The sequence below is a fragment of the Cololabis saira genome, chromosome 1, assembly GCF_033807715.1.
Source record: "Cololabis saira isolate AMF1-May2022 chromosome 1, fColSai1.1, whole genome shotgun sequence".
Lineage (NCBI taxonomy): Eukaryota > Metazoa > Chordata > Actinopteri > Beloniformes > Belonidae > Cololabis > Cololabis saira.
The window spans coordinates 39,114,545-39,139,705 of record NC_084587.1 but is presented as its reverse complement, the minus strand read 5'-3'; the positions used below and the strand labels follow the sequence as shown (position 1 = coordinate 39,139,705).

Here is a 25,161-nt window from a genome sequence, read left to right as displayed (position 1 = left end):
AAAGGCGTGTCCATCAATACATACTTTCATCCGACCACATTTCACACTTTCTCAGCATGTCTATTTCCTATCCCACAACCTGTAGCACTGTATTTTCTTGCTACAGTAGACAGAGTCTGTGATATGTTATTGAAACAGCAGACATTATGAGCACAAAGAGTACGCACAGTGCACTGCATTGCAGCAGTGCACTGATGCTGCATGAGCTTTGTCCTGCAGGAGCCAGCTGTGGTGTTGGGAATTCATAGTCAGTTCTGAACCTTGGAGTAGGGGGGAAAAAATATAGAAAGAAAAGAAAAAAGAAATGTATAATCTCCATTTACATTTAACATGATCATCCCTCGCCCTCATCCACTTATTCCATTCCTTCATCCAACAACGTAGCTTTGAGCTCCTTATCCTCCCCCTCAACCCTGTTTGAGGCTAAGCAGTGGGCAGGGAGCCCAGAGCCGCTGGAAACGACAGAGACTTATGTAGAAGAGGGCTGGGAGAAGCCACAGACGCCATCCCTTACCACCTCCATCTTGTCCATCTTCCACCTTCACCATCCCACCACTCTGCCATCCAGCGATCTCAGCAGCACCACCACTGCCGCTGTTCCAGATGTTTCTGAGCTGTGGGTGGCAGGTAGAGGCATCCGAGAACTGCTTTTTGTTTTATCATCATTAGTTACATAGTTAGAACAAAGTAAAGGAAAGTAACACCATGAAAACACTGTGTGTGTGCGTGCGTGCGTGCGTGCGTGCGTGCGTGCGTGCGTGCGTGCGTGCGTGCGTGCGTGCGTGCGTGCGTGCGTGCGTGCGTGCGTGCGTGCGTGCGTGCGTGCGTGCGTGCGTGCGTGTGTGTGTGTGTGTCGTTGAAAATATCAATATACCACTATTACCAGTCAGTGATTTTTCATTTGATGCCCCACAGACAAGGATTCAAATGACAGCACTGTGCCATCAGGTTGCGAGGACAACAACGAACTGCAGAATCACGGTAAAGTCTTCTGGATACATGTTTCGGGAGATTCATTCAGCATGCAAATGTATAACCAGCTGAGGAATTAGAGTAAACCCATCAAATCACATTCGTGACCTTGTTTCTTTTTAATCTCTATGTTGATCTCTGAGGCCAGCAGCTGGTAAAAAAAAAAACTTGACTCTGCTGCTCCCTGTTGGACATTAATACTGTGTTGTTGATACAGCTAACAGATGATTTCTTGATAGACTTTTTGTTTTATTTATCTATATATAGGATTACAGGCATTTAACAAAGCAGCATCTTCTTATTCCAGGGCTGAATGGAGTCCAAAGCAGACCCCACAGTGAGAGCAGCGGTGAGTTCAATCTGAGCCTTGAAAATGAGCCATGGTCCAACGGCAGCAGTCCTATCCAGCAGCCCCCATCACGACGCTCCTCCTCCTACCAACCACCCAGAGATACTTCCACCCCCCAACGTAACTCAAAGTTGCAGCAGCACACGATGAAGGCCTCAGGCGTGTTCAGTCCGGATAGCCAGTCCGTACAAAAACGGACTCAGGAAACTTGGCTCACCAGAGGTACAAAAACTATTCGAAAGGGGTCAAGAGGCAAGGTGGCACGTCGCTCATCAGATTTAGGAGGTTCTGGGGTTAAAGGAATTACCTCAAAAGCTGAAAATACTCAAGCCACTGTATGTTCACCCATTACAGTGCTGTACGTTCAAGGTAAGTCGTCCTCGATGTCTGGTTGTCTCAACTGCTTCTCTACCCCTCTGATGAAAGAGGGACGACTGAGAGGCTCCAAGTCCCCCAAAAGCCTTCCCCGTGCCAGTAGCGTTGCTTCCACAGCCGAGGGCTCATCTCAACGCCCGAGCAGCAACTGCAAGGACACAGTCAGGATTGAGCCTGTACAGGTTTCAGAGGAGAAGTGTACTCGGGAGGAAACTCTGAGTCCGAGTCATAAGCCAGAGCCGGCGAGTAAGAACTGTGAGCCCGATCCCATTCCTCCTGTTAAACCTCCAAGAGAGCAAGCGGTGATTGTTTTGGGAGAAAACCACAAATGTCCCGTGCAGGAGTCTCTTCTTGGATCTTCATTTACTTTTAACTCTGTATTCTCAAACACCATTTTCAGTGATTCCGTGGTCACCATGACTAGTCTGAACATGCTTAACGTCGACCAGACCTTCCTCTGTTCAAGTCCACATGAAAGCCAGGAATCGGCCGAAAACACATCCCAAACCTTGTTCGGCTCAGAAAGCCAGCAGAATCAAGATGCAGAGCCTACAGCTGGCCTGGAAGGGACAGAGCCGCTGCTCACAAGCGCATGAAAGCTGCTGCCGCATCACTGTCACGTCTGGAATAAAAAGCAGGTGTTTGTGAGGGCTGTTTTCATCACGTCAACACAAGCACATGCAACTGTAATCAAATGTGTTTGCACTTTTTCCACTGACTCCTGAGTGTCCAGCTATTTAAAATGTTAAATGAAGAATGAATCACTTCTGATATGATTTTACACTAGACAGTTTTTTGTTGTTGTTTTCTTATTGCTTTGTTTTTTGAGGAAGGGTTATTTACTGATATATGCTGATATGTTTTACATAAGAAGCTCCTCCTTTCTCTTTCATCAGTTAGGTTGGTGCTTATCACTCGTTTATTTAGTTTTACTTTGACAATCCTGTGTGATATATCTATTTGCCAAAACCCTTTGCTCACTTTTACATTTTTCTATTAGTGTCCCTCTTTTTACTCATCCCGAACCTCTAACTTATTATCACCTTGTTTTGTGTGTTGTTTTGTGTTAACATGTGAGAAAAAGTTTGTATCTTGCGGGTCAGAAATTCAACCTGAAGTCTATTTTTCCTCCTATCAAGATTCTTTTTAAATAAACTTTATTACAAAAGCAAAGCTGCAAATCAACTAATTTCTTAAGGTAATGCAAGATTTATAAAAAAAAAGGCCTATTATGCAATAACATCAAATCATTTATTGCAATAAAACAATAGTTTGGGGAACGTAATAATAAAAGTCAAATGATTAAAAAGAAAATGTAAGAGAATGGTAATACATGTCTATTTTGAATTTCTGTCTGGAGTCAAATTAAATAAGAACAACCAAACACACCGTTTATGATGTGCCCTGAAGCATTTTTGAATGTGGTACATTATCTCATATGTGCACGCAGATGTGGGATGTGTGCAGACAAATTATGATAAATGATAGTCATGATGATCATTTTATTTGTGCGTAATGCATAAAGCATATACAGGAACACACTTGTTATTCCTTATTTTTCTTTTTTTTCCCTTTGCTGTCACCAATGAATGCTAAACAATATAAATCTAAAGTATAAAATAGATCAAAATTTGTGCGGTATGCATTGTTTTAATATCTCATTGCTTGGTGTAATATTGATTTGCCTGACGCGCTTGGATCTGTGAGTCTTTGTTCACTAAGAAGGCTGTAAAGAGTGGGTCAGCAGCATCTTACATTTCCTTCTTAATGAAAGAGCTTCTTAAGCTAAGAGCGACTCTGGGAAACGCGTTCTTCTTTCACAGGCTCCTTAAGAAGGTTTGAAAGAAGCTCTTTGCTGTTAAGAGCTTCTTAACTGATCTGGGAAACCCGGCCCTTATGGTTATGGCCTCAGTAGTGGCTTGGTCTGCTCTACATTTGAATGAAAAGGTGCATCTTGACAGTTCCCATGTACACTGAGGGCTAACTCATCCAGGATGGCCCTGGCTACCCACTGGCTGATCTCACCACTGCAGGGAGGGTGAATGGTTTCACGCTCATTGCTGGCGCATTGTTGTAATTCGAGGCCACCTTCTGCCTAGAAGGTACGTAAGAACCTAACCTTGAGGGCGAAACTCACACACAACAAACTCGAAACATCGAAGGATTCTTCCACACTGATATCTGAAGGAGCCTGAAAAGGTATTATAAATTGCTGGCACTGCAAAAGCTCTGTATACATTACTAAAAATAATGTGCAATGCACCATGTGTCCATTCACAACAAACAGCAGTGTCCCCGTCGCCATGCCGGACAAGTCAGGATCACGCAGAGGTTTTTGCTATAATTAACTTTATTGACCACCACAAGTGTAATTAAAGCTACCTAACACAATTGCATATGTATATTTGTGTGGCTCTGTAAAGAAAGAACAATAACTAAATAAATCAACATTAGAAATGCTTAAACATAAATGCACCTAGTACTATTGTGAGACACACACACACACACACACACACACACACACACGTGCACACCAAGCACGCACACACACACACACACACACACACAAAATACTTTATTTATCCCAGAAGGGAAATTAATTAACATACACACACATTTCCACTCTTTATTTTACATTTTTCTTTTCTTTTTTCTCGGGAGGGAAGAAAATATTCTTTAAATCAGGGATCTTAAAATCTTATTTCATGTCTTATTCATTAAGAAACCGAATAGTATTTTAAATAAAGCACCTTTAATGTTGCTAAAATGATTTGGGGACTTTATTTAAGAATGGCACTATCATAATAGGGATATATAATTATATATTTATTATTATATATTTATATGTATTTATATATTATTATTAAATTATATATATTGGCCGCAACAATACAACATAAGACAATCAACAATACAACAATATCTCCACCTAGGGACAGCAATGGATCACTACAACAGCAAAATAAACAGAAAATTACCCCCCAAAAAAGGAAGATAAAAAAAAAGAAATGCATAAAAGAACAAATCCATTTTAAAGTGCAATATGCAGTACAAGTATAGCAGCAAGTTAAACAGCTAAGAAGCTGCAATTTAAAGTTCACTGTACAAGCAAATATGGCAGCAAGTTATGACAGCCTAAAAGAGTGGCTGCAGTTTAAAGTGCAATGTGCAGTACAAGGATATTTACACATGGACTCTTTTACCTCCTTCATCCGGAGCATGAAGACCATCCCTTCTGCCAACCAATTTTTAAAATAAAGTCACCTATTCTTTATGAAAATTCATCTATTTTTTTATAGATATATTTATTGAGGATAAGAATATAATAATAATAAGAATAAGAATAAGATAATAAGAAAAAAAAGATTTACAATAACAATAGAAATATCAATATTTTCCCCTTTTTTAACTTTTCATAACAATAATTAAACAAAAATAAATAAATAATAATTATAAGAAAGAAAGAAAAAATATATATAAATAAATAAATACAACAACACACCCATCTCCCCTTCCCTCCTCATATGATCAATACATTACATCATTCAAAATCATTTAGCTTCTTTTCACATATGCATATCAATACTGGAGCAAATGAGTAATAAAGTAAATAATCAAGTCCTGAAAAAAACACATTAATTAATGCAGTAGATGATTCAGATCATTAACTATCCAATAAAGGCAAAAAATCCAAAAAAGGGTCCCTAAATAAGGTCTCTAGGTTTTTTTCTAACAGTATTTTTTCTGGAGTGCTATATGATGCAAGTTCATTGATCCACTGTCTGGGTGCTGGGTTTTTTTCTAATTTCCAGTTTTTTTCAAATACAATTTTTTGCCGCAGTGCCTACAAGCAGAATGAAGTACTTTTTATGATAAGTCATTTCAAATTCATCTATTTTTATAAACTAGTTTGTTAGGGGCAAGATTTTTTTTGTGTGTGTGGGGGGGGGGGGGGGGGGTGGGGGGGGGGGTGTTATTGTTGTGTAACAGGGCGGAACACTTGTGCCCATCTCGTGTTCTCATTGGATTTGAGATCAGACACGTGAGCCAACGCGGAAGTGGGTCAATGCGAAAAAAGCTCAACTAATTGCCAAAAAGCCAAGCATCTGCGTGCAGTGTCAAGCGGGTCTGGTTAAACGTGGCCGACTGGAGTGGGTACAGAAACTCTCCCGCCTGACTCGGCTGTGTCTGCGTGGACCAGGCAGCATGCTGAGCGCCGCTGCCGCAGACAGGAACAAGGAGCCCCTCCTGGCGGTGATCCGGGACAACGTGAGCGGCCAGAGAGCCCTGCAGGCGCTGGAGGTCTCCTCCGGGACCGGCCAGCACGTCCTGCACTTCGCCCGCTCTCTGCGGAACATCACCTGGCAGCCCTCGGAGTTTGACCGGCAGTCTCTGTCCAGGTAAACACAGCTGGCTGTTGAGACGCACTTTGTAATAACGGTGCATTTTGTAATAAATGTCCAAAATGTAATAACTTTGTCATTTCATTTTGTAATAAAGCCGCATTTTGTAATAAACTACACCAACGCATTTTGTAATACATTTTGCCGCATTATGTAATAAGTTATTACATTTTGAGAAAATTATTACTAAATGCACTTGCAACTTTTTTATTCTCTAGAAAATGTAATAACATGGTGCATTATGTAATAACAATTCTAAAACACAATTTATTTGTTTGTTATTGGCCTATATAATTCCAAACTTCAAATAGGCAACTAAAGTTATATTTGGAGTGTTATACATAGATTTATTGGGCTACATAGCTCTAAGGGAAATTGCATAAAAAAACAACAAAAGTCACTCTTGTGTAAATTCACTGTTAAACAAACAACAATAATAGGTATTATTACATAATGCACTATGTTATTACATTTTGGACGTTTATTACAAAATGCACCGTTATTACAAAATGCGGCTCAACACTTTCATCACACATATGAAGATATGAACAGCGTTTCAACTTCCAACCTAGTCATTCATATCTCTGTTTTGAAGGTAGCAGAAGATTCAGAGTAACAAACTTGAGAATTAGAGTTGTTTTGTTTTTTTCTGTTGTTTTTTTATAAAGAAAATGAAAAGTATTTCAATGTTGTGTCACCGCGGCAGTGGCGATGCTGGCCAGCTATATTGTTTTGGTCAGGGCACCTGCATTAACAATAATGCCTTTTGTTTCCATTCTTAGTATAGAAGCTTACAGAGCTCACTACAAGCCGGACAATGTGATGCCTGCCATTCACCTGGATGCTTCTCAACCACATCAACACTGGGGAGGGATCCAGCCAGACAGCCTGGACCTGCTGCTCAACATCAACATGATCCATATTTCTCCTTTAGCTTGTACAGAGGTGAAACTGCTAACTTCTTTCTCTCTTTCTCTCTTTTATTTTGAAAACCAATCCATACGCTGAAGGTCAAACCAAGTAGGGCAGCAACCTATGATCCATTGCTTAAAAGTACATTAACAGTATTGACAGTATATTACCTTAACTATGCTTAACAAAGAAAAACATTTGTATTAGAAATATCCTTGTTTTTCCTTTTTAAATTGACCCAGTCAGGTTTCATCCATATTTTTTCTCTCCTAGTGTTCAAATCACATAAAGTGGCAATCAGGCAGTGTTTTCTACACAAGTCCTCAGCTCTTTTAAGCTGTTAAAAAGACAATGAACAGACAATGAAAAGGCCTTAGTTGTTTTCCCTTCCACTATTAAACCCTCACTGTCATGTGACTTTAGTGCTCAGACCCATATGTTCTTTCTTTTAGGGTTTGTTCAAAGGGGCGGGAGCACTTTTGAAGCCGCAGGGTCTTCTGTTGACATATGGCGTGAGTGACAAAACACTTCATGTCATCATGTACACCTCATCACATGCCATTTTCAGACACAAAATGTAAATCTAACATTCTCTTCTTATACTCAGCCGTATGCAGTGAATGGTGAGATCACCCCTCAGAGCAATATTGACTTTGACTACAGTCTGCGGCAGAGGTAAAGTTTTGTATTTAATGACTCTGAAGCTATGTTAAAATGAAAGCAGAAAGCTGATAGTAATTGAAATGAGATGAATAAGATAAATTGATACATGAGAATGCAGTATATTTGCACAATTTTACTTTTAAAGAATAGTGAAGTACCATGTTCATTCAGAAAGTTTCATCATCAAGGCAAAAAAGGAAGAAAAAAAGTAACCGTGACATGTTACCATTTTATCTTGCAGAAATCCAGAATGGGGACTCAGGGATATCTCACTAGTTAGTTCTTTGGCACAAAAAAATGGTTTATACCTGGATAAAATTGTAAGTAATGGAAGGATAAAATCATGTTTAATCTCAAATCGACTCAAATATATGACTATAATGGTGTTCTGATGTGTAATATTTTCTTTCATAGGTGGACATGCCAGCAAACAACAAATGTCTTCTGTTCAGGAAGGAGAGTTTAGTGTGAGGTGCTCTTTCCTCATAAGTTTGGGAGCAAAATAGTCAAAGCGCTAGAACTTAACACTCAAAAACATCCAGAAACTTTAAGGAACCATCTTCTTACTCAAAATAAACTTTACATTAGATAGATTCATTAGTTTTGAATTTCTTCTTACATGGTTGAGACTCATGTCTTGTATACTTAATTTACTCAAAGATTTTTTTTATTATTATTATTCTCATAATAGTTACTTAGTAGAAGTGCTTTGCAGAGTCAAATGAGTGAATGTACAGAACAGAAAAATAACAAAATAGCTGTGTAATGCTCCTGTGTTTAAAAATAATAACAATAATCATAATGCAAAGAGGCCAAACAAAATAATCTACATGCTACATGTGCCTATTTGTCAAGTATCACAAAATAAACTTTTTGCAACATGGTCAAATTGTACTCTAGCTTCTATCTTATTATTTACAGTACAAACATACACAAGTAATAAGACACACATTTATAGTTATGCAGTGAAAAATAAAAAAGATTTAAGCACTGGAATAAATGGCTTCTCGAGAGATCAGGAATGTAGTACAACCAGTATTTGAATGAACAGATTCAGCTGTCTTTTGTAATTGGATACTAAACGTATTATTTGTGACATTTCCAAAACTTGAGCTTTTTCAATTTAAAGGTAGATTTGACCACTTCCCTTTTTGGGACTAAAAATCTGCCATGGGACTTTCACAGTCACGCGCATGTCTTTTTATTTAGAGCATCGTGCAGCTTTTTGAGTCTGCGTTCAGTTATGACTTTCACGTAGCTGTCCGACTGGATGATGGCCATGCCATCCTGCACCATACCCATCACCAGTAAAGGATTTTCCTCCATGGTGATGTTGGGGCAGGGGCAGCTCCAGTCTATCTTTGTGATGGTGACCTCTAGGTGTTCAGTATTGAAGAAACTCAAGTCCATCTTTTCATCCCTCAGGACTTCTTCCAAGCTAAAGCGAGCTAACCCGGAGTCCAGGTCCTCAACGAGCTCCGTCAGCCGGCCCACGATAGCAAAGTCACTGCGACACAAGCTGGCTATCATTTTCCCCCTCATCCGGCAGGTCTTGCAAGGTTTCCGTTTGCGCTGTGGACAGTTTGCCTCACACTCTTTTTTGGTCTGGAAGTTGTTGGGATTGCCATCACAGCCACCGAAAGCAAAAGCCTGGCACATTTTCATTAAGGAATTCCAGGCCCAGCGTACCTCCCAAGATTTGCAGGGACCCTGAACAGCAGGCAAGGAGCAGATTCCCATCCCCTCTCTCTGGCACGAGGCTTTACACTCCTCGTAAGTCTCAAATCGATTGCGACTGTCCTCACATCCACCATTGCTGAAGCTCATGCAGGTGCCCAGCTTGCTGTCATAATACCAGTCAACATGACGCTCGCTGCTGCACACTTTGAGGTCCACTTCAGCCAGGCAGTCTGCTGGTGAAAATGGCCGGCCCATGGGCATCTCGGGATCTTCAGAGAAATCATCAGCCCGGCGAATGACAGACAATGGATAGTCTGCACGGAGAACTCCTGCAGAATTCCGTGCAATGCAAGTGTAAATACCTGTATCCCACACCTGGGCATTGTAAATGACGAGCTGCCCGATGTTTGTTATAACAACGTTGCCATACATCTGGTCAGGTCTCATGACCAGTCGTTCCCGTCGGTCACTCTGCTTCTCCCACGTCACATCAGGTCTGGGTACTCCAATGACATCACAGTGGAAGCTGACTGTGCCTCCAACGTAGATGGACTGGTGTTGAGGGTTAGAGTACAGCGTGGGGGGCATCGGATCCTCCAGGGAGGACGTCGGGGTGGGCTGAACCGTAGTATCTTGAGGAAGGGGGCTGGTGTGGGGCCCGGTGAGGTAGAAGCGGCAGGGGGTGACGGTTAAAGTCACCCCACGGATGCAGGCTTCTGCATCCATGTAGCAGCGGTTGAAATAGGTGAGGCCATCCGACGCACAGGTGAAGTTGGGCTCTTTCTCACAGCGGTCCTGGCACTTGCAGATGGGCTGTCCATCCCAGATGTCACACGTGGCTCCCTGCTGGCTGCAGACAAAGCCCTCGCAGGTAGCTGTGGATGTGGGGGCAGCCTCTCCGTCCTCCCCACCTCTCCCATCTGGCTGAGCAGGGGTGCCGTCAGAGAAACGTGCAGCAACGCAACTGTTGAGGCCACACACATTGGTGCAGCATTTCTCAAAGTCAGCGCAGTCCTGAACACAACACAAGGTTTAAATCAGCAGTGTACATGCCAAGTTGACAGATAACAAAACCAAGCGTATGACTGTTGATGGTACGACGGAGTATTAGGGCCAAACTAAGACAAAAAAAAATTGAAATTACGAGAATAAAGTCATAATGTTGCAAGAATAAAGTCGTAATAGAATAAAGTCGTAATATTATGAGAATAAAGTCGTAATTTATGAGAATAAAGTCGTAATATTACGAGAATAAAGTCGTAATTTATGAGAATAGAGTCGTAATATTATGAGAATAAAGTCGTAATAGAATAAAGTCGTAATATTATGAGAATAAAGTCGTAATATTATGAGAATAAAGTCGTAATAGAATAAAGTCGTAATATTATGAGAATAAAGTCGTAATATTATGAGAATAAAGTCGTAATAGAATAAAGTCGTAATATTATGAGAATAAAGTCGTAATATTATGAGAATAAAGTCGTAATATTATGAGAATATAATTTATGAGAACTCTAACAGGAAGAGCAGTCTCCTCCCTGTGTTAAAATCAGGAATATTGAGCATCTTGTGAAGTTATATTTATATATTTATAATATATTTAATATTACGACTTTATTCTCAAAATATTACGACTTTATTCTCTTAATATTATGACTTTATTCTAGTAATATTACGACTTTATTCTCGTAATTTTACGACTTTATTCTCATATTATGACTTTATTCTCGTAATTTCCTTTTCTTTCTTTTTTTGTCTTAGTTTGGCCCTAATACTCGGTCGTCTGCTGGTACTTGGTGGTATATGAAACGTTGCATATGAAACGTGAATGATCTCACCCCGTCGACGCTGCACTCCCTCTCGCAGGTGCTCTGCGCATCGACCCACAGATTGGAGTTCAGCTTATTGGGACAAAATCCTTCGTGTTCCGCTTCCGATCCTCCCTCACTTACTAAACACGACGAAAGGTCCAGAAAGTCGCACAGCAAAAGCATGAGCAAACACGCACCCGGCCGTCCTGACATCGGTGTGTGTGAAGTGCGTGCGCACTGCCGACTCCTGCTCTCCTTTGAACGCCTCTCTCCCGACGACTGCAGGGGAGTTTCACACATTGTTGCTCTTTTGTTTGAGGCGCCCACCGAATACTTCCATCCCTCCTTTGAGGCTCCAGAAAAGAAAGAAGGCTATTCTCGATTTCAGAATATGTTGATCCGGGTTTTTTTTTTTTGTCTGTTTGCTCCGTGCAAAGACAGAAACGTTGAATTCCTTGACGTTGAAAGTCTGCGTGAGATGGACTTTGAATTAACTTTTTTCTTTTATTCCGGTTGTCTGACAAGATATGTAAATTAGCTGTAAAAGAATAGTCTTTTTATGAAACGGAACTTTTAACACAATAATAAAAAAAAAAAAATCCACCTACAAAAAAAAGGCAACTTGACGCGAAGGAAAATTGCACAATGAGGGGGAAAGAGGCAAGAGCAGCGTTGCAGAGTGTGAATGGAGGTGGAAAGGGCAGCCCTCTGACCGCCCCCTCCCCTGACGTCCAGTGTCTGAAAGTTTTATGAAGCAGCACCATGCTCTACACAACTGGACAAACATTGTAAAAACATCAAAGAAAAACGCTTGTTCTGTGCTGCAAGCTTCCCCAACAACTAGGGTTGCCACCTTTCAGAAATAGAAATAAGGGACGCCCCGATTTCAGCCCAAAAAAAGCCCCAAAACTTCTAAACTGCATAAAAATGTGTTTATTTTATTTGAAAAAACAAAATGCTTTGATTTAAAGTTTAAAGTGCTTTAATAGCATTGAACTTGCAGGACTGTACAGACAGCCAACCATATTAGGAACTGAAATATCCTCCTATTCTATGTATGTCCACATCAGCCAAGATGTATAATATAGCCTACAGGTGAAGAATATGGTGTAAAAGTTAATTCATTTCAATAATTCAACTAAAATATGGTGTAAAGGTTAATTTATTTCAATAATTCAACTAGAATATGGTGTCAAGGTTCATTTATTTCAATAATTCAACTAGAATATGGTGTAAAAGTTCATTTATTTCAATAATTCAACTTAAAAGGTGAAACTTATATATTACCTAGTCTTATTACATGCAAAGCAAGATATGTTAAACCTTTATTTGTTATAATTTTGATGATGGAGTTGTTTATTAATTTCATAAAATATTCTCTAATTTATTTTTTATTTGGGGTTTTCATAAACTGTGAGCCATGATCACCAAAATTATAACAAATAAAGGCTTGAAATATCTCACTTTGCATGTAGTGGGAAATAATATATTTGTTTCACCTTAAGTTGAATTTACTACGAATTAAGTTTTGCAATATATTCAAATTTTCAGACCTTCACCTGTATATTATTACATCAATAAATAAGAGCATAATATGTGTCTGTATTGGTTCAATACGGAACGCAACTTTTAATTCCCAATTACGGAACAATTCCGTATTTTAAGGGACGGGTGGCAACCCTGCCAACAACCGAGCCACTGAGAAACGAGGCCCAGGCAGCAATTCTAGAGCTGCCATTCATAAATAAGAATCAGCACAGCGTTTCCAAGGCAAGGCCAGTTTATTTATATAGCACAATTCAACACAGGGTAATTCAAAGTGCTTTACATCAACATTAAAAGCGGCAAGACATAATTAGACAGTAACAAATAAAATGAAATAAAATTACGAGAAAAGAAGGTAAAATAATAAAAAGCACAAGTTGCTGAAAACTAAGGGCAGTAGAGTACCGCAGGTACATATCTCAATCGCTGTTTTCAGAGAGTATTTAATTTAAGAGTAGTATGCTTAAATACCAAATGAATGAAATAAAATTATAAGAAAAGAGGTAAAATAATACAAAGCAAAAGTTTGTCAAAAATAAGGGCAGTAGAGTGCAGCAGGTAGCCTAAGTATTTAATTTAGGAGTATGCTTCAGTAAACTAATGTTTTTAGGCCTGATTTAAAGGAGCAGACCTCAGGTCTACAGGAAGTTGGTTATAATTTAATTTTAAGCTGGTTATAATTAAGTTTTCTTAAGCTTTGCGGGTTTGGTTAAAGGCTTTTGTGCCCCAACACAAACACTCGCAGATGTAGGCTTTGTTGCGTAAATCCAGCCGGAGACTGGACATGTTGGGAGTCGCCGGAGCAGGACAACTGAAGGCGTGTCGCATCATGTCCTGCAGGATTCCCGGGTTGTTTGGTTGTTTCGCCCCTCTTGTCTAGACACGGGGGTCAATTTACTAGCCGGCCTCATTCGCGCGGAGCTCAGAGATGCCACGGTCAGGTGGGAAGACGTAAAAGCGCCACATTTTCAACAGTGTGTGACTCTTGTCTCCGAGCCTACCAGCCGGCCCCGGTAGGCGGTGAGAAGCAGCTCCCCCCATCCTTTCATTGGCGGTGACCCCGCAACCTTTGCGTGACTCCTGACCGCGGCATTCATGCGGAGCCGCAGCCCGGAGCCCCGAACTGGCCAATGCCGAGGACGCCGCTAATCAATGCAGACCCCCTCCCACGGGATTTAAGGTTGATTTATGGTTCTGCGTTAAGTCGACGCAGAGCCGTCGCCGTAGGGTGCGCGTCGCCGCGTACTCTACGGCGTAGGCTCTGCGTTGGTGTAACGCGGAACTATAAATCAGCCTTTAAGTGCTCCCAGCTCAGGACTCCCAGGACACAAAGGAGGGGCTCGCTCTCAACTCTGTCCCTGATCTACGTCTACATGACAAATATTGTCATGGGAAACAGGTTCCAGAAAAGAAAGCCAGTCCTCTGACCAGGGGCGGAGCAGGGGTCCCAGCCTAGGGGGGGCGAAGCATTCTAGATGGGCCCTTGAGGCCTAAACATCCCCGTTAAAACATAATCGATAAAAATGCCACAGATCAGCCTCTCTCACACACAACCACAGCAGCAGCAACACGGTCAGGACCATTTACATGAGGTTCTAGCACCATGGATTTACCAGTCATTATGTCAAACCTAATTATAAGCCTAATGCAGACTTTAAGATATAACTATCAAACTGGAGATAAAAATCAAATGACATCCAGTGATGTCTATGGAAGCCCATTACCACCAGTAAAAGAAAAAAATAAGATTAAATCTTAGCTTTAAAAATAAAAATATCCACACGGTAAGTAATAATTATGACATAAAAACTCATAATTTCAACTTTTTATCTCATAATTATGACTTTCTATCTCATAATTTCGACTTTTTATCTCATGACTTATCGTGGGGATATTTTTATTTTTAAGGCTAAGATTTCATCTTATTTTTTTTTCTTTTACTGGCGGAAATGGGCTTCCATAGATGTCGGATTCGCCGAGTAGCACAATTCAGACACGTTTTCAACCTACACGACAACAGACTACAATGTGCGACGACATGTATTTAACACAATGACCAAGCGACACGGCGGTCAAACAGCAACAAACAATATAGGAAAGGCCATATATCCAGCATTATGACAATGTTATCAGAAATATAATTAATATTATGACAGCTTACCAATGATGGTTTCATCCAGCGGTGGGCAGAAAACCACATCAAAAAATATTTCCATCAGCCTGCTGAAACTCAGCACGACTTTCCTGCTTTAAGGCTCCACTTCTGATGCGACAACTGGCTAAAGGCTGATTTATGGTTCCGCGTTACACCAATGCATCTGATTCTATTCCTCATACCTGTTTTATTCCCCCGTTTTATTTGTGTATTTATTTTATTCTCTATTTACGTACTCATCTTTATTATTATTATATTATGACTGTTACCTTTATTATCTATATTATGACTTCTTATTCATACTAGATATTTGTATGATTTACTCCATCATTGTATGTGCTGTTCCACACTATTGTATTGACGAATCCGGCGAAACCCGGAAGTCGAGCGGCCGCCATTACTGCGGTGGCGGCTCCGCTCCTCCGCTCCAGCCCATAGACATATATACATGGATCTATTACTCCGCTCCCTGCCAGGCTCTCTTAATGTATTTGTATCATCGGAACACTCCTGTCCCGTCACGTGCATTTGTTTTGATAGTGAATGAAGACGGGAGGGACTTTCAAAACTACTTTTTCTGTTTCACCAAATGAACAGACGGAACGCAAAAAAAGATGTTAAACTGCTGGAAAGGAACTGGAATTTACCTGGATACCTTAAACAAGGAAGCCAGGGAGCGGTATATGGAGAAAATAATGATTATTAACGGTTTGGGTTCATATGAAATCACTACTAAAGAATGAAGCTCCGATGAGGATTTACTGCCGCAGTTCTGCAGAACCACCGTCTTACTACCTTGTTTAGTGTTTGGCAGCTGCTTTGGTAAATGTTTGACTCGCCCTGTGTTTCAATAAATTAGTATAATATAACAACATACAGTACATCTTTTTTATTACTCTTACTTCTCTTTTCTTTTTTTTATGCTGAAGAGGCTCCGATGGCGTGAGCAATATTTTTCTTTTCCTCGTGAGATTATTTTTTTCTTCTGCAGCTACAAATAGAGTTGATATTTTTTCCTCAACAAACTAGTTTTATCTGCAGATTGGGGTTATGTATGTATGTATGTATTCTGTATCATCCGGAGCTGAGATAGTTCTGCCCTTCAATTAGAGACCTGTAATTGCGTTTTTTTTCGTCATCGGACGCCAGGCGATCAATAAAATATTCTTGGATACCTAAAATAAAACAAAACATAAACAGGTAATATTTAATTGTGCAGACGTGCCTCGTAAGGAGAGGAGGTGGAGAGAGCTATATTACAGTGTTTAATCATACACTCCCTTATCTCCCTATTCCTCTATTCTTTCCTGCTTATCGCTCAAACAAATCATTATTTATAAATTAACATCAGCATTAATTTAAGATACCTTCATTATTTATGGAAGGCCACTGTCTAACATCATCAATCCAGCTATAATGATGCTGTAGAGCGTCAGGTTACAATAACAGCGCTGTGGTGGCAGATTGACACCTGCCACCGCAGCGATGGCGCCGCCGCAAGATGGCGGCGCACACAAACCGGTCGCCGGATTCGTGTTTGTATAGCAAGATTGGCTAATAAAGTTTAAGAAGAAAAAAAAGAAAATAAAGCCAGGATGAAAGGTTCACTCTTTATTTTCATGGTGACAGTTTCAGGGAGAAAATCTTTGTGTCAAACGTTTAGACACATGCACTATAATAGCAACATCCAGGTTTACTAGGAGAGCTTAAAATGTTCACTAAGAGTTTGAGAGTGTAATATTCTGGTCTGAAAGAGGTATCGTGAAAACACATCAATTATGTATACTAAGAGAGAGCAAATGTTTATTGACAGTGGAGGGTAAATTATCTTTTAGATTAGGAATAAAAAGTTGAATGTTCAATTTATATATTAGTTTGGATTAAAATACTTAATGTCCTGGTAATAATATTCTTGAATTGTGACGGTCGATAAATCATCCACAGTAAACAATCCGTGTTAAACTTCCCATCTCACTTTGTTTCCCCATTTTCTTTATTAAAAAAAATAAAAAGCTAAAATACATTGAGCAGCAGAGGTATAAACTCACTGAAGCTTCATGGAATCAAGTCCATGTACCGGCAGCTTTCCAACTAACATTACATGTCAACACATGGCTGCAGAAGATAAGCTGCTGAATATCAGTATACATTCATAAATACATAGCAGGTACACAAAAAAGCAACCACAGTACAACATTCCTCTTGCCAACATCCTGAATTTATAAATTCATATTATGATCGAGGATGCAAGTCTGTAATGACAGAATAAGCCAACAAACAGAACATGAATTTGTACAGTTTTCTCCTCAGCCTCCAGCAATTGTAAAATTGCGCAAAGATTAAAAAGTCATCATGCTGCTGATGAGTATAACCCAGTTAAAGTGGTGAAACATTAAAGATTAATTTTAAAGATATAAAAGACAAGAGAACACAGATTCTTCAATGAATGACAGATATACATTTCTGTGCTTCAATTAAAAAAGGGACACAGCAAGTTGTCTTGCAGACAAGAAAAACATTTTCCTTTTTTGATCACAAAGATTATTTTTGCCCAGAATTTTTGTAACATTAGTTCCAGTTTGTGTGCAAAAAGAAATGCCAAGTGCTCTTCCCATGCCACTCAACTGAAGCCTTTTATTCAAAATTCAGCTGATCCGAGTTTTGAATAAATATTGCAGAAAGTTTGTGTTGCAAATAGATTTTTCTACAGTGGAAAAGTGGCATAAGACAAACATCTGAGCATGTATCCCAAAATGTTCAAGACAAAACAAGCAAAAATGCTCCACCCCACAACAATCCCCAAACACAGACCAACACAAACACAGTATATTTACAACTTCAAGTCCAGTTTTAAATAGAAATGAACAATCCTTTTCCAAATAAAAGTGATTCATTTGTAGTGTTTACAGGTGCGTGACAATCCTCCTTTCACATCAGATAGTCCCACAGAAATCTTGCTCTACTTGATCACAGTGGCCCTCTGTAGTAAAGAGTACAGGTAAACAAACATCCACTTGATGGCACCAGTGAGCGAAGAGAAGAGAAACCAACCCGACTGTCCCAGTCAGTTCCCAAAGATCAAAGTAAGTTCACAGCTGTAATCTATTCTGATGAAGATTGCTGTCGGCCCTCCACGCTCTTCTTCAGCCGTGTGATCTGGCAGAGTAACGACACCTTTAACACTGGCCCGGTAGGAGCAAGCCCAAGGTGCACTCTTGCACTATGATATCTTACAGTTTCCTTTGGAGGAAGACGAGTACTTTGGAGGGCTCTGTGGGGGCCTGAAAGACTTGGAGCGTTTGAGACTGTTGGCTTTGCTTCCACTGCTGCTACTACCAGACGCTGCACTGTTCGCCACTGAATAAGAGCGTCCGTGCATCATTACAGCGTTCATGCCGTTGGCCATAGAGAAAGACTTGAGGTGGGACTTGATGGCCACGGGGAGCGGCAATTTGTCAATGAGATGCACCGGTGTGCAGGAAACAATTGAACGGCAGCACAGGTCTTGGAGGCTGAAGACTGGAAAAAGAGAAAAAGGGATTATGGTATGAATATAGGGTTGAGAAAAATACAGTCGTTTTCAGCACCCAACATAATTTCATTGTACCCATAAAGTGCATCTAACAAGATGTTGCCCTCCCATGGATGAAGATATTACAACCCCCAGAAAGGTTCTTACTGCTCTTACTCTGAGGCTTGCTTTCCCTTTATTCAGCTGTGAAGATGTGCTAACGTTGTGCACTTCTTTTGTCAATTCATATTTAAGCTCTCTTCAACAAAAAGTATAAATATTATAAATTTGTGTCACAGCAACATGTCTAAAAATGCATATTCTCATGTCTCAAATGTCAAAGATCCTTTAGAGGATAAAAAAAAACGAGACATTAAAGACAGGTTTTATCTTGCACTATGTATATGCAGTGAAGAACTAATACGTCCCTGAGTTCACATATCGATTTTCATTTCAGAATCATGTCCTTTTTTTCTCTGTTTCCTCTGGAGTTACTCTGTGAGATTTCTGCCATCTGTGTGGGTTCATGACATTTTGCACAGTAGATGGTGTAACTGTTCAAAATCTTACAATGACAAACTTTATTCTCAGAAGTATTTCAGAGTTACAGACTCTTTCACAGAGAACTGGGAAGTTTTTTTTTTTTTTTTTTTTTTTTTTTTAATTTTAGCTCAATCGTGTTCCAAACATTTGGCTTTTAAGTATATTCAGATCCTTTCATTTGACTTTATTTCATATTCTACAAGGCAAACTGTAATTCAAATCTGGAGAGATTACAGTAGCCTACCTCTGTTGGGCCTCCAGAACTTCTCCATTCCATGCCTCATCAGCACAATGCGTGAAAGCTCAGTAAATGACTCAATGACATTGAAGTTGCAGAGAGGGCTGACTTCGAAGAACGTCATGCTGTTCTTTTCTGCATACGCCCTTGCCTGCTCCGTTGGTACCTGCCGCTTAAAAGCGAGGTGAAGACGGTTTCCCACAAGTATCCTGGGCACTCCTGGAGCATGCTGGTGGGTGGAACATAAAACTGGGTGACCAAACTGTGACGCAACTCTCAGAAATGTTGTTTAGTTCTTCATTAGCAAGGGTTCAGAGTAAAACCGCAAGACATTAGGGGCTGACACACTGGCGTTCTCTAACATTTATGTGAAAGTGTGGCACCAATTTTACTCCACTAGTCTTTACACACCGGCCCAAGTAAGACAGAAAAATCCCACAAACACATGTTCTCACATACACACAACCGGCACTATGTAAATGCATAACAAACAGTGCAACTGGACATCATGTGCATCGCTTCCTTGATGTGAAAGGAAGCCACGTTAATTAACTGTTTCATTCTAAAAAAAAATCGGATCATAATGCAGCGCCTGATTTCATCTCCTCGAAAACTGTGAAGCTTTCTTATTTCTGTATCTCCCCAGTTCAGCATTGTTAAATTATATACAGCGAGTGAGTAAGAAAAATGCAGGGTGCCAACAAAAGTTGCCCATTGTCTCGCACATCCTTGTGAAGGTACCATGCAGGTACAAACTGATCAGAAAGTTGTAAGAAATTGTCACATTTCTCACTTGAGGGAAATGTTCTGCAAAGAAAAGCAAGTATGTAAAGGCCTACTGTAGCACTGCACTAGAACCACAGACCAAACAAACAAACAACACCACTTATCACGTGATGGTGGGGATGTACATTTTTTGATGTTCGCAAACAGCATAAAAGGAGGCGAAATAAGAAATGGCAATGGGGACACGTGTCAACTATCTGGCCCCTGAAAAACTACCTGGAACCGCCGCTAGTGGAAATGCACGTAATGCTACATGTGTTTTTTCTGTATTATTATGAACATGAAACCGGTTGAAGCAGATTACCTCATCAATTTCCCTGATCCAACGATCAATCCCATCAAACGACCAGCCATTAGTAATGTCATACACAAGCAGGATGCCCTGTGGAATCAAAATGTTTTCATTAGCACATTTTAAGATAATGTCTAAGCATCAACAGGCATTTTAAACAGAATGCACCTCTCCTGAATGTAGATGAGAGGCATCATAAAAGTTTAGAATAAAGCAAGACAGTTCAGCAACCCTCTATGGAGTCACAAAAACACTGACACAATGTTAAAGATTATTCTTATGAAATAAAATACAAAACCTAGTTTGCATTCAGTCATTTTAGTGACGATAGAATGGCTTGTTGAAATTCAGGAAACTAATTGTCCATATGATGATAGTTCACCCTCAATTTAACACATTCTTGTAAAACGTAAACGTCCTTTTGAGTGTCACACTGCTGAGCAAACACATATACAAATAATCAGGTGTGGCTCTGAAGATGGTAGAGAGAAACTTTTGGATGTGGCTGTAAAATCGGCAGCCTCCTCAATCTTGAAAGATCATTGTCTATGTTTGCATGACATGTAAGCAACTGTGGAGCTGATCATGGAGCATGATGGAGCAACAGACTGATTCATCTTGAACTGACCCTCTGTTCACACGACATGTTGCTTTCATGTAACAGTTCTTCTTAAACTTAAAAGGTGGTGTGATTAAGGCATCTTAATAGCTTCCTACTTGTTAAATGTTTACTGCAGGTACAGTAACAAACTTAATTGTCAACCTTGACTGCACTCAAGTTTATTGTCATCCCAGCCTTCCCCTTGATGGATCAGATGCACAAAGGCTGCAGCAAGATCACAAATTACAAAGCAGTAAAGAATGTTAGGCACATTTTATTTTGCCCAGGATTAAAAAAGGCTTAGTTGCAAACATTTGTTTTTTGCAGATTGGTGGCCAGCTTAACTTCTGAAATTGTTTGCCTCTCTACAATGCTATTTTTATAGCAAACTATGCTAATTGGTTCCATGATGCTCCTTCAGGAGTTTCCTTTTAATATCACTCACATTTCCAACCTTCTGTTGACCATGTCCCAACTTTTTGAAATATTTTTATTGTTGCTCCTATAAAATTCAAAACAACTAATATTTTGCATGAAATTGTAAAATTTCTCACTTTCAACTGATGTTTTTTTAAATAAGTTCTGGGTTTAAGATATTTGCAAATCAAAGCATTATCTTTTTTTATGTTTTACACAATTTCCAATGTTTTTCAAAGCTGTGGTTCTAGAAAAGATTGTAGAGCATTGCAACTTGTTTTGTACATTGCATAGTCTGTAGGGTTCCTCTGTAAAAAGGATCATATGCCAAATCTATAAAATCAGCCATGATTTAAGACTATAAAATGTCACCCCTATTAGTTAATATATTTCTACATTACTGTAAGCAATCCAGACTTGAGCCACATAGAAAATAACCTAATTAAGTGACACTGCCACTGTGATTCTCAATAAGAGGTAAACAAGACTGGCATTGTTCATAAAGCTGATGCATCCAAAGTAGGGTTGCATGTTATTATGAAAACATGCAATAGGTGATATCATACAGTAGTTGTTAATTGTGTTGACTTGGAAAAATAACCATAAAAAAAACCTCTTGCATCTGAACTCCATGTTTTTCTGCTTTAAATAGCGTATTAATACCTCTAGTATTTTCACCTATGTTTTCCATTGCTCCTATCTTTTGATTCTGCCATCACAACACAACAACCTCCAAGACAATTAACATCTAAACTGATTTCTAGGGCAAGAAGGTTCCATGTAATTGGTCAAATACATTTTATATTTAGAGTTTTAATGAATAAATGTTATTATTTTCCAAGTGCCAATCTTGTGCTTTTTTTCCCATTGAAAACAAATAAATTGCATCACCTGTGCTCCACGAGAGTAAGATCTGAAGATAGTGCAGAATCTGCCTTGTCCTGATGTGTCCCTGTTAAAGACACACGTGCAATGATAAAGTGTGTATCACTACAACCAACACCACTGACTGGATTAGTCTATACTGAATAAAAAACTTACCATAACTCCAGTTTCACTCTTCTCCCATCCAGCAGAATAGTGGTAGTCTTGTAATCGATCCCTAAGATCACACACACACAAACCAAAACGCATTAGAGTCAGTCATTAAGACTTTAAAAATCACATTTTGCACAAGTATATACGTTGTTAAGAGAGTACGGTATTTGGGTCACATCATAAATGAGGATCTATGTGATGATGATGACATCCATCGTCAGTGCTGTAAGCTCTATGCTCAGGCCAATATGCTTGCCCCTAGATTCCATATTTGCACAGTTGATGTTAAAGTAAATCTATTCAGAGCCTACTGTACACCTCTTTACACAGCTCACCTTTGGTGTAATTATACCACCAAAGCCAAGCTAAAGAGGTTGCAGGTAGCATATAATGATGCGTTCAGGATCCTCCTTAAGCTTCCAAGATGGACAAGTGCAAGCACTTTATTTGTTAATTATGTCCCCACCTTCCATGCTCTGCTGAGGAATTTTATGTTTAAATTTATGTGTCGACTCCATGAGTCAGAAAACTGTCTAATAACTGCACTCACTAACATCAAACGGAGTGATACAAGCAGTACTTGAGTTGAGGGGGGATTGAGGGGGGATGGCACCCCCTCTGAAATAAAAATGGTAAAAATCACCCATCCTGTAAAACTGCCTTTCCATCCCTTATGTCATTTCATCAATGAATGTGGTTTTTTACTAAAATGAGACATTTTAACTAGAAATAAGACAAATAAATATTCTTAAGATTTTGAGTTTTTGCAGTGATCCATTTTACTTATCCTGTGAAGGACAGAGTCATATTGATAAGTTCAGATTTTTTATTTTTGTGTTTTGATGTATTTGATGTAAGCCCAGTGGATATTTAAATCTTACAGAAGGCTGCATGTCATAAGATAAGATAAGATAAGATAGTCCTTTATTACTCCCTCAATGGGGAAACTCACGTGTTAGCAGCAGTAAACTTAACATACACATACAAACACACGCGTGCGGGGAAGGGGGTAAAAAGGTAAAAAAAGTAAAAGATATATATAATTACAAAATATGGACAGTGCAGTGGAAATAAAAAGATAAAAAATATAAGATAAAAAAATAGTGCCACGGAAAGAAAAACAGTGCAAAAAAGCAGGTAGAATGAGTGTGAGGTAGACAGGTATTGCATGGATATTGCACATATGATTATTAGTCATTCCTGCAGTATTTCTGCAGGTGTTTTGGTCAGTGCTATTATTTGTAATATATTATATTATTTGTAATCAGCACAAATTATCTTTCCCCATATGATAAAATCCACCATCCCCCCTGATTTTTTTTTTTTTACAACTCGAGTAGGCTACTGGATACAAGGTACACATCTGGACTATGGAAACATTGGAACAGATGTTTGCATGTATTTTAATGTGTGACCTGTAATTGTTATGAATTTTCATGTATTTTATACGGAACCTTTTGAGTCTGTAATTAAGTATTAACTCATATATACTCGAGTTGTAAAAAAAAAAAAAAAAAATACTGCAGGAATGACATAGCAGCAGTAAAATGCAGCCTTCTGTAAGCTTTAAATATCCACTGGGCTTACATCAAATACATCAAAACACAACAATAAAAAACACTTTTCTGAACTTATCAATATGACTCTGTCCTTCACAGGATAAGTAAAATGGATCACTGCAAAAACTCAAAATCTTAACAAGAATATTTGTCTTATTTCTAGTTAAAATGTCTCATTTTAGTAAAAAAAAAAATCTCATTACACTTAAAACAAGACTCATCATTGGAAAAAACAATTTTCACCTGTTTCAAGTAGATTTTCACTTAAAATAAGTAGAAAATTCTGCCAGTGGAACAAGATTTTTTTGCTTGTAATGAGAAGATAAATCATGTCCCACTGGCAGATTTTCCTACTTATTTCAAGTGAAAATTTACTTGAAACAGGTGAAAATTGTCAAATAAGTTATTTTTCGGGTGTTATTTTTCTGGTGATGACTCTAAATGTTGAAATAGCAGTAAAACCACATTCATTGATGAAATGACATAAGGGATGGAAAGGGGGGATGGCAGTTTTACTGGGGGGATGATTTTGACCGTTTTTATTTCAGGGGGGATGCCACCCCCCTCATCCCCCTCAACTCCAGTACTGCATATACTACTATATTCACCACTGCTGTAGGCGTAGGGAGACTCCACCGATCCGTCCTGCAGACTGTCCAGGATCTCCCCTTTGCCGACATCGCTGTCCCCCACCAGCAGGAACTTCAGCAGGTAGTCGTAGCTCTTGACGGGACTGCTCTGGGTTCCCATCCTCCCACGCATCGGGTCCGGGTCGGAGAGCTGGCCCAGCTCGCCGGAGGGTCGGGGGGACAGACACCCGGGAGGTGCCGGCAGCGCCAGCGAGGCCAGCGCAGCGCAGTTAGAATGAGCTGTGATGTTGTTGGGGATTAGACGCCGCCGATGCAACCAGTCACCAAAACAACACCGCTGCTCGCTCGCTCATTGGCTAGCCTGCACACACAAACGGACAATTCCCGTCTATCTCGAGCTAAATGGGGACAAGTAAAAATTAAACCGTATGGTCCCAACTATAACGAAACTCTGTAAAACCAAATACGGCCGTTTTTCCTTGAAAAGAGAGAGCTAACAATGAAAACTTAGCGCTCGAAAACAAGGTACGGTGTGTTGGAACTTCCTGGTAGTGACGTCATCGCATACGTCACATCCGTTATTTTATTAAATGAATTAATAAAATAATACGCGCATTATAAAGTATTGAAAATTCTGTTTTAATTGTTCCTAAACATCTGCCTTTATCTGCTTCAGGGTTGCCGGAGGTGAAGTTTATCAGGTTTAAATACGACTAGAAGC

General features: G+C 39.6%; 4 protein-coding genes across 6 annotated transcripts in view; 2 read left to right on the top strand and 2 right to left on the bottom strand.

Annotated features, from left to right (window-relative positions):
• The window catches only part of LOC133445166 (girdin-like), a 32,313-nt gene extending 29,299 nt beyond the window's left edge, over positions 1 to 3,014 (top strand). For all 3 annotated transcript variants that reach the window (XM_061722832.1, XM_061722831.1, XM_061722830.1), the window contains 2 exons: positions 916 to 981; positions 1,280 to 3,014. In XM_061722832.1, coding sequence (XP_061578816.1) covers positions 916 to 981; positions 1,280 to 2,292 — 1,079 coding nt within the window. In that variant the 3' untranslated portion in view covers positions 2,293 to 3,014. The remainder of the gene's footprint in view (positions 1 to 915; positions 982 to 1,279) is intronic.
• Positions 3,015 to 5,754: 2,740 nt separating this feature from the next.
• Positions 5,755 to 8,563, top strand: mettl26 (methyltransferase like 26). The gene is made up of 6 exons (XM_061732697.1): positions 5,755 to 6,096; positions 6,882 to 7,044; positions 7,464 to 7,523; positions 7,619 to 7,686; positions 7,916 to 7,994; positions 8,089 to 8,563. Exons 1-6 carry the CDS (start codon positions 5,903 to 5,905, stop codon positions 8,143 to 8,145), a joined length of 621 nt encoding a protein of 206 aa, XP_061588681.1. The 5' UTR covers positions 5,755 to 5,902; the 3' UTR covers positions 8,146 to 8,563.
• A 7-nt stretch (positions 8,564 to 8,570) lies between these two features.
• wfikkn1 (WAP, follistatin/kazal, immunoglobulin, kunitz and netrin domain containing 1) lies at positions 8,571 to 13,807 on the bottom strand. The gene is made up of 4 exons (XM_061716925.1): positions 13,712 to 13,807; positions 13,448 to 13,586; positions 11,193 to 11,305; positions 8,571 to 10,368 (listed from the first exon to the last, which is right to left on the bottom strand). The coding sequence occupies exons 1-4, from the start codon at positions 13,805 to 13,807 to the stop codon at positions 8,860 to 8,862; spliced, it is 1,857 nt and encodes a 618-aa protein (XP_061572909.1). The 3' UTR covers positions 8,571 to 8,859.
• Positions 13,808 to 16,463: 2,656 nt separating this feature from the next.
• LOC133445150 (ras-related protein Rab-40C-like) lies at positions 16,464 to 24,997 on the bottom strand. The gene is made up of 6 exons (XM_061722829.1): positions 24,459 to 24,997; positions 22,295 to 22,355; positions 22,145 to 22,205; positions 20,248 to 20,325; positions 19,164 to 19,386; positions 16,464 to 18,384 (listed from the first exon to the last, which is right to left on the bottom strand). The coding sequence occupies exons 1-6, from the start codon at positions 24,610 to 24,612 to the stop codon at positions 18,086 to 18,088; spliced, it is 876 nt and encodes a 291-aa protein (XP_061578813.1). The 5' UTR covers positions 24,613 to 24,997; the 3' UTR covers positions 16,464 to 18,085.
• Positions 24,998 to 25,161: the final 164 nt, after the last annotated feature.